The sequence below is a fragment of the Embiotoca jacksoni genome, unplaced genomic scaffold, assembly GCF_022577435.1.
Source record: "Embiotoca jacksoni isolate LCO1_2020_lvr unplaced genomic scaffold, fEmbJac1.0.p SCAF_29, whole genome shotgun sequence".
In the NCBI taxonomy this organism is placed as follows: Eukaryota; Metazoa; Chordata; class Actinopteri; family Embiotocidae; genus Embiotoca; species Embiotoca jacksoni.
Genome location: NW_027185380.1, coordinates 5673597 through 5683378, shown reverse-complemented (window position 1 = coordinate 5683378; position 9782 = coordinate 5673597). Strand labels below are relative to the sequence as shown.

General features: G+C 44.3%; 1 protein-coding gene across 1 annotated transcript; it reads left to right on the top strand.

Moving 5' to 3' along the window:
* Window positions 1-1786: 1786 nt before the first annotated feature.
* Window positions 1787-4418, top strand: gjd2b (gap junction protein delta 2b). The gene is made up of 2 exons (XM_069161735.1): window positions 1787-1857; window positions 3575-4418. Exons 1-2 carry the CDS (start codon window positions 1787-1789, stop codon window positions 4416-4418), a joined length of 915 nt encoding a protein of 304 aa, XP_069017836.1.
* Window positions 4419-9782: the final 5364 nt, after the last annotated feature.

Genomic DNA, 9782 nt, shown 5'->3' with positions numbered 1-9782 from the left:
CAGTTGAATACATCTGTCTTTTGCTTTTGAGCCTTGATTTTGGGTCCAACCTGCTCCTGAAACATAACATACAGCCTTCACAACTGATGCTACCATTGCCACGGTGATCTGGTGGGCTCAGATAATGAGTTGAACACTATGTTAATAAATAGTGTTTAATGTAAATATACTGAGCTCCCTGGATGGTTTAGTTGAGTCTCCTCAGATCAAGATTTTATACTTTTTAAACCCATATGATACGTATATGTATAAAAGTTATACAGTTATTAAATAAATGTTCTGCTCAATAAAGACTCCTGCTGCTGAATCACTGCTTACAGAACATATAGAGCACATACGAAAAAGAGTCATCGCTGCCACATTAAATCATAAATCCTGTATTAATTGTGTGACTCGTCTACATCAGTTGCTGACCTTTCACCTATACAGGATGTAGGATCATGCTTGTATTGACGTCCTGTGAGGAGTGTATTGTCCAGAGCATTACTGCAGGCTGTCGTCTTAAGTTGTTCTATAAGTGGAAACAAAGCGAGGCGGTTTACGGGATTACTCTCTGGACCCAATTTATCCAACACAGCTTCTATCTAAAGGATCACATGCCTGAGAGGGGGGGGTGGGAGGCGGGGTCTCCTTCCACACATGATCCTCCTTGCAGCCACGTGAACAACATACGGTCTCTAATGATCATAGATGATGGAAACTTCACAGCACAAAGTAAACAGAGCAGTAACACCTCAGTTCTTACTGACAGACAGACAGACAGACAGACAAAACAGCCTTTAGAGGTTCTGTAGATACAATGAGACCTTTAACGGTGGTGAATGTCTGCTCTGAACACATGAACAGGAAGGACAGTCAGAAATGGAGTTTACAGTGAAGAAAAAGAAGACAAACAGCCAACATGAGACTTCAGTCTTCTCTGATCCAACAGGAAGCTACTCCTTTCTCTGTTCAAATGTCAGGTATGGACTGTGTGCTGGAGTCTTCAGGTGGTCAGGTCAGGTGGTCTGGTCCAATCACGTGGTCCGGTCAGGTGTTCCAATCAGGGGGTCTGGACAGGTGGTCCAATCAGGTGGTCCCCAACTGTCCTTTTCATGTGGACCACCTGCTTGGAGTTAAAACTCTACACATGTCCAGACCTGTGACAGACTGAGACACAATGTGTGTGTGTGTGTGTGTGTGTGCGTGTGCGTGTGCGTGTGCGTGTGCGTGCTGCTTCTGTTGTTTCTTCTTCGTGTGTTTTGATCAACAGATTTAAAAGGAAACCGGAAGATGAAACTTCCACAGACCTACACTGACTTCACAGTTCATATTCATCACTATCACACAGGAAGTGGGCACCACTCTGACCTCACATTTCCTTCATTCAAACCTCAGGTGGCTCAGTGTGTGTGATAGACTAAAATCACCATGAGCATGACACTTTTTGTAGCATCATCATCATCTTCATCATCATCATCATTATCATCTTCTCAGAGGTGGATGGATGGATACTCTGGACAGGCGCGCGCCCGGTTCTCTCCAACACGACACTCGGTGTGCGCGTGACGCAGAGGAGTCTACTTAAAGCGGGATTAGCGGCAGAGCTTCACTCTGCGCTCCGTCACGAGCCGCTCTCCGTGCCACCGGACCCGGAGCTCTCTGATCAGCGCGTGGAGAGCAGACCAGCGGCGGAGCTGCAGCGGGACGCACGTGCGTTCATGCATCCTGTCGGAGCCCCTGGAAACATAGGAGGGAAAAAATAGGATCCTCTGGTTTTGTTGTGATCCTCTCCGGATGAGCAGCCATGGGGGAGTGGACCATTTTAGAGCGGCTCCTGGAGGCGGCTGTCCAGCAGCACTCCACCATGATCGGCAGGTAAGAGACCGACAGGGTTCATATCAGAGTTCATATCAGAGTTCATGGTTCACATCAAAGTTCATAGTTCATATCAGAGTTCATACAGACAGACAGACAGACAGACAGATAGACAGATAGATAGATAGATAGATAGATAGATAGATAGATAGATAGATAGATAGATAGATAGATTGATTTTTATTCCTGTATCAGGAATGATCTCCTGTATCTGTCCTTGTGACAGCAGAGCTGGAGGAGTCTGGTGGAAAAAGTGCTCCGCTGCAGGTGGTGGAGAGGGTGGTCAGGATTATCCAATATGGATAAGAGTTTGGTTCAGTGTCCTCCTCTCCACCACCTTTTCCAGACTGTCCAGTTGGAGCTGGCCTTCTTAACCAGTTTGTTAAGTCTGTTGGTGTCGCCGGTTCCAATGCTGCTCCCCCAGCAGACTACAGAGAAGTATAGTTCATTGGCCACAACAGACTGGTAGAACATCTCCAACATTTGGCTGCACACGTTGAAGCATCGAAATTGCATATCAGGTCATATCAGAGTTCATATGAGTTCATATCAAAGGTCATATCAGAGTTCATATCAGAGTTCATATCAGAGGTCATCAGAGTTCATATCAGAGTTCATATCATCAGAGTTCATATTAGAGTTCATATGAGTTCATATCAGAGGTCATATCAAAGTTCATGAGAGGTCATATCAGAGGTCATACCAGAGTTCATATCAGAGTTCATATCAGAGGTCATCAGAGTTCATATCAGAGTTCATATCATCAGAGTTCATATTAGAGTTCATATAAGAGGTAATATCAGAGGTCATATCAAAGTTCATATCAGAGGTCATATTAGAGTTCATATCAAAGGTCATAGAGTTCATATCAGAGGTCATATCAGAGGTCATATCAGAGGTCATATCAAAGTTCATGAGAGGTCATATCAGAGGTCATATCAGAGGTCATATTAGAGTTCATATCAAAGGTCATAGAGTTCATATCAGAGGTCATATCAGAGTTCATATAAGAGTTCATATCAGAGTTCATATCAAAGGTCATAGAGTTCATATCAGAGGTCATATCAGAGGTCATATCAGAGTTCATATTAGAGTTCATATAAGAGTTCATATCAGAGGTCATATCAAAGTTCATGAGAGGTCATATCAGAGGTCATATTAGAGTCATATCAGAGGTCATCAGAGTTCATATCAGAGTTCATATCAGAGTTCATATCAGAGGTCATATCAGAGGTCATATCAGAGTTCATATGAGAGGTCATATCAGAGTTCATATGAGAGTCCATATCAGAGGTCATATCAGGTCACACACACACACACACACACACACACACACACACACACACACACACACACACACACACACAGTAGACAGTAGAAGAGGATCTGTTGTGGCCGTCAGACGTATTAAGTTATTATTCCATTAAAAATAAAACGTATTCCAGGCGAAACACGTCCTGACTCTGCTGTTCTTCTTTTATTTGCACATTTTATAGAATTTGTTGGATTGGAAGAGATTTTTATAAAAACATCTGATGTAAGAATAGTGAGGATGAAGAATGAATATTTGTAATGTGAGCATCATCCTGATGTAACACCCAGAAAGCATCTGGTTCTGTTACCAGAGTCTGGTTCTGTTACCAGAGTCTGGTTCTGGTACCAGATTCTGGTTCTGTCTGACTCCCACCACAGTAAGTGTCTGTGTGTCTGGTTCCAGGATCCTGCTGACGGTCGTGGTGATCTTCCGGATCCTGGTCGTGGCCATCGTGGGAGAGACGGTGTACAACGACGAGCAGGCCATGTTCGTGTGCAACACGCTGCAGCCGGGCTGCAACCAGGCGTGTTACGACAAGGCCTTCCCCATCTCACACATCCGCTACTGGGTGTTCCAGATCATCATGGTGTGCTGCCCCAGCCTCTGCTTCATCACCTACTCCGTGCACCAGTCGGCCAAGCAGAAGGAGCGCCGCTTCTCCACTGTGTACCTGTCCCTGGACCGGGACCGGGAGCCGGACTGGAGGGAGGACAGCAGGAAGATAAAGAGCAGCATGGTGAACGGAGTTCTGCAGAACTCAGATAGCTCCAACAAGGAGGCTGAGCCCGACTGCCTAGAGGTCAAGGACGTCCCCATCTCGGCCCTGAGGACCACCAAGTCCAAGATGAGGCGTCAGGAGGGCATCTCCAGGTTCTACATCATCCAGGTGGTGTTCAGGAATGCGCTGGAGATCGGCTTCCTGGTGGGTCAGTACTTCCTTTACGGATTCAACGTCCCCGCCGTGTACGAGTGCGACCGCTACCCCTGCATAAAGGACGTGGAGTGCTACGTGTCCCGGCCCACGGAGAAGACCGTCTTCCTGGTCTTCATGTTCGCAGTCAGCGGTATCTGTGTGCTTCTGAACCTGGCTGAGCTCAACCATCTGGGCTGGAGGAAGATCAAGGCGGCCGTCAGGGGGGTCCAGGCCCGCAGGAAGTCCATCTACGAGATCCGCAACAAGGACCTGCCCCGCAGGAGCATGCCCACCTTTGGACGCACGCAGTCCAGTGACTCAGCATACGTGTAGTCAGGGGACAGGAGGACAGCTGGGGACAGGAAGACAGCTGGAGACATAAAGAGGACAGCTGGGCACAGGAGGACATCTGGAGACATGAAGACAGCTGGGGACATGAGGACAGTTGGGGACAGGAGGACAGCTAGAGACATATAGAGGACAACTGGGGAAATGAGGACAGCTGGAGACATGAAGAGGACAGCTGGGGACATGAGGACAGCTGGAGACATGAAAAGGACAGTTGGGGGCATGAGGACAGGTGGATACATGAAGAGGACAGCTGGGGACAGGAGCACCGCTGGAGACATGAAGAGGACAGCTGAGAAAAATTAAGAGGACAACTGGGGACAGAAGGAGAGCTGGAGACATAAAGAGGACATCTGGGGACATGAGGACAGCTGGGGACAGGAGTGCAGCTGGAGACATGAAGAGGACAGCTGGGGACATGAGGACAGCTGGGGACATAAAAAGGACAGCTGGAGACATGAAGCGGACAGCTGAGGACATGAGGACAGACACAGCAGAATATCTCATGGATCAATATTAAACATCCACATGAGTGGTTCATTCTTCATCTTAGACATCAGAGACACAGATGGACCATTTATCTGAGTGTTGTTTTATTCTTCGATGGACGGAGACAAACAGACCACATGTGTCCAAGTCGGGAGGACGGACTGGTTGAGTTTCTGTGTTTGTAAAGTTCTTCTTTTTAAAGCTGATTCAGCAAAACATGGCACTAAACATGTGACTTCCTGTGTCTCTGTGGACCCAGTCTCTGGTCTCTGTGGACCCGGTCTCTGGCTTCTATGGACCCGGTCCCTGTGGACCCAGTCTCTGGTCTCTGTGGACTTGGTCTCTGTGGACCCGGTCTCTGGTGTCTGTGGACCCGGTCTCTGGTGTCTGTGGACCCGATCTCTGTGGACCTGGTCTCTGTGGACCCGGTCTCTGGGCTCTGTGGACCATGAGGTGTTGGATGGAGTCGGCTTTATTACAGAAAACTGGTGAGACACAAAAAGGACAGACAGCTATAACAGAGGACATAAAGAGGGACATCCTAGATCTTAAAGGTTCTGCGTGTCCTTTTTAAATCATACAGATGAAAGACGTCCCAAACACTGTCTCCTCCGTTACCCACAAAGCAACCTGATGATGTCTTGTTGATGTCATGATATCACCTGTATGGACAGAGAGGACAGGTTGATGACATCATCAGAGCGTTCTCACTGTTTATACTCTAATCACACACGTCAACATGTTAAACTGTGATTGGTCCAAACAGTGACACCTAGAGTCTCACTCCTCTTGTCTCACAGTGGTCCATGTCCTCTCACTGGTCCTGTCCTCTCACTGGTCCTGTCTCACAGTGGCCCTGTCTCACAGTGGTCCACGTCCTCTCACTGGTCCTGTCTCACAGTGGTCCTGTCTCACAGTGGTCCTGTCCTCACAGTGGTCCTGTCTGCTCACTGGTCCTATCTCAGAGTGGTCATGTCTCACAGTGGTCCACGTCCTCACAGTGGTCCTATCCTCTCACTGGTCTTGCCTCACAGTGGTTTGTCCTCACAGTGGTCCTGTCTCACAGTGGTCCACGTCCTCTCACTGGTCCTGTTTTACAGTGGTCCATGTCCTCACAGTGGTCCATTACCTCACAGTGGTCCACGTCCTCTCACTGGTAGTATCACAGTGGTCCTGTCTCACAGTGGTACTGTCCTCTCACTGGTCCTGTCTCATAGTGGTCAATGTCCTCAAAGTGGTCCTATCCTCTCACTGGTCCTATCTCACAGTGGTCCTGTCTCACAGTGGTCAATGTCCGCTCACTGGTCCTGTCTCACAGTGCTCCACCTCCTCACAGTGGTCCTGTCCTCACATGGGCCATGTCCTCACAGTGGTCCACATCCTCTCACTGGTCCTATCTCACAGTGGTCCTGTCTCACAGTGGTCCACATCCTCACAGTGGTCCTGTCTCACAGTGATCAATGTCCTCACAGTGGTTCTGTCCTGTCGCTGGTCTTATCTCACAGTGGTCCACTTCCTCACAGTGGTCCTGTCCTCACAGTGGTCCATTACCTCACAGTGGTCCACGTCCTCTCACTGGTGCTGTCCTCACAGTGGCCCTGTCCTCTCAGACTCTCTGTTTGTCTCTGAGGTGTTCTGATGCCTGAGCTCACACCGCTCACCTTAATAAAACTTTATCTTAAACCTGACACCTTTATCTTAAACTTGACATCTTTATCTTATACCTGACTCCTTTATCTTAAACCTGTCTCCTTTATCTTAAACCTGACTCCTTTATCTTAAATCTGACATCTTTATCTTAAACCTGACACCTTTATCTTAAACTTGACATCTTTATCTTATACCTGACTCCTTTATCTTAAACCTGTCTCCTTTATCTTAAACCTGACTCCTTTATCTTAAATCTGACATCTTTATCTTAAACCTGACATCTTTATAATAAACCTGATTCCTTTATCTTAAACCAGAAATCTTGATCTTATACCAGACTTCTTTATATTAAACCTGACTCCTTTATCTTAAACCTGACATATTTACGTTAAACCTGTCTCCTTTATCTTAAACCCGACTTCTTTATCTTAAACCTGACCCTTTTATCTTTAACCTGATATCTTAATCTTAAACCTGACTCCTTTATCTTAAACCTGACATCTTTATCTCATACCTGTCTCCTTTATCTTAAACCTGACTTCTTTATCTTAAACCTGACACCTTTATCTTAAACCTAACATCTTTATCTGATAAATGTCTCCTTTATCTTAAACCTGACTCCTTTATCTTAAATCTGACGTCTTTATTTTAAACCTGACACCTTTATCTTAAACCTGACATCTTTATCTTATACCTGTCTCCTTTATTTTAAACCTGACTTCTTTATCTTAAACCTGACTCTTTTATCTTAAACCTGACTCCTTTATCTTAAACCTGACTTATTTATCTTATACCTGTCTCCTTTATCCTAAACCTGACTCCTTCAACTGTTTGTTTTTGGTCACACACAAGCGCACATTTCTTCATTTTTCTTCTGTACGTGTCATTAAGTGCCATGTACATTTATATACTGTATATATACAGATTTAACATATCTACACTGTATATACACAACCTGGTGATACTGTGTAAAATGTAAATAAAACCAGAATGCAATGATTTGGAAATCATGTAGACTCATATTCAATTACAAATAGACCAAAGACAACATGTCAAATGTTGATACTGAAAAATGTAATGTTTCATAAAAATATCTGCTCATTGTGAATTTGATGGCAACAACACATTTCCAGACGTCATGATTACCACTATGTTGCATCACCTCTTCTTTTAAAAACACTCTGTAAACATTTGGGAACTGAGGAGACCAGTTTCTGGAGTTTTGAAAGTGAAATATTGTCCCATTCTTGCCTGATAAAGGATTTCAGCTGTTCAACAGTTCAGGGTCTCCTTTGTTGTATTTTTCATGTCATGATGCTCCAGATGTTTTCAATGGGTGACAGGTCCGGACTGTAGGAGGCCAGTTTATCAGCGGACTCTTCTACTCCGTAGTAGAAGCCATGCTGTTGGAATACGTGCAGAATGTGGTTGTTGACGTTGTTCTGCTGAAATAAACAAGACCTTCCCTGAAAGAGACGTTGTCTGGATGGTAGCATATGTTGCTCCAAAACCTGAATATATCATTCAACGTTAATGCTTCCTTCCAGATGTTCAAGCTACCCATGCCATGTGCACTAATGCATCCCTGTACCATCACAGATGCTGGCTTTAGAACTGAGCTGATAACAAGCTGGATGGTCCCGCTCCTCTTTAACTCAGAGGATGTAGCATCCATGATTTCCAAAAAGAATCTCAGATTGTGATTCATCAGACCACAGGACAGTTTTCCACTTCACCTCAGTCCATCTTAAATGATCTCAGTCCAGAGAAGGCGGCAGTGTTTCTGGATCATGTTTATATCTGGTTTCTTCTTTGTAGAGTTTTAACCTGCATTTGTGGACGCAGCGATGAACTGTGTTCACAGACGATGGTTTTCAGAAGTGTTCCTGAGCCCATGCAGTGATTTCCACTCCAGAATAGTGTGTTTTGAATGCAGTGCTGCCTGAGGGCCTGAAGATCACCACCATCCAATATTGGTTTCCAGCCTTGTCCCTTGTGTTCAGAGATTTCTCCAGATTCTCTGAATCTTTTAATGATATTATCAACCGTAGACGATGAAATCCACTAATTCTTTGTAGTTTTACGTTGAGGAACATTATTCTTAGATTGTTGCACTATTTTCCCATACAGTCTTTCACAGAGTGGTGAACCTCTCCCTATCTTCACTGCTGAGACTCTGCCTCTCTGAAATGATCTTTTTATATCTAATCATGTTACTGATCTGTTGCCATGGTAACCTAATTAGTTATCAGATGTTCCACCAGGTGCTTTTTTTAGTGTTACCCAACTTTTCCAGTCTTTTGTTGACCCTGTCCCAAGTTTTTAGAGACGTGTTGCTGCCATCAAATTCAAAATAAGCGGATATTTTTATAAAACAATACAATTTCTCAGTTCCAACATTTGATATGTTGTCTTTGGTCTATTTGCAATTAAAAATTAGTTTTGTTTTTATTTACATTTTACACAGCGTCATTATTCTTTTGGAAACTGGGTTGTAAATATACACACTGTAAACAGGTGAAACATTAATGTGTCTTCCGCTCTCATAAACTAAAGTATTCCACTGTTAAATATGAAAGAATGTAATAAAGTGGATGTCCATGTTTGTGTATGCTGTTTGTTTTTACTGTCTCTACCATAGTTACTATTAAACTGTATGAAGCTGTGAAAGGCCTGAAAATAACACAACAAAAAAATACTTTCGTTTTATCCTCATTGTTCATGAGTTAAAGTAAAAGATGTAAATCCTCCTTTTATTTCTGTGTTCACATATTTGTTGGGATCTGTGTCAGTGAACACCTGTATTATATATTCATATATTTATATATATATATATATATATATATCACGTCCTCCAGCAGAGTGTCCAACATGTCCCCACAGTGTCTTCTGTCCACACAGCATGTCCCCACAGGGATGTTGTCTCACCTGTTTTTACAAACATCAGTGTCAATCATCTGTGGAGCCTTCTGGTGTTGTTGTGGTGTCTGAGACAGGCTGAGACCAGAAATCCACATATCTCTTGATGTCTCTAGGTGTCTCCAGATGTCTCTAGGTGTCTCCAGATGCCATGAAATAACCTGTATTGTGATTTGGCAATATATAAATTCAATTGAATCCAATTGAATCAAAAGTTACCGATAATTGTGTCCAGCGAACATTTATGTATTTTCTATTCACTGTATATCAACATGTTTTAAATGTTGTTGG

Coding starts and splice junctions, on each gene's coding strand:
- gjd2b (XM_069161735.1), top strand. CDS start 1,787: ATGGGGGAGTGGACCATTTTAGAGCGGCTCCTGGAGGCGGCTGTCCAG. Junction 1,858..3,574: donor CACTCCACCATGATCGGCAG/GTAAGAGACCGA, acceptor GTCTGGTTCCAG/GATCCTGCTGACGGTCGTGG.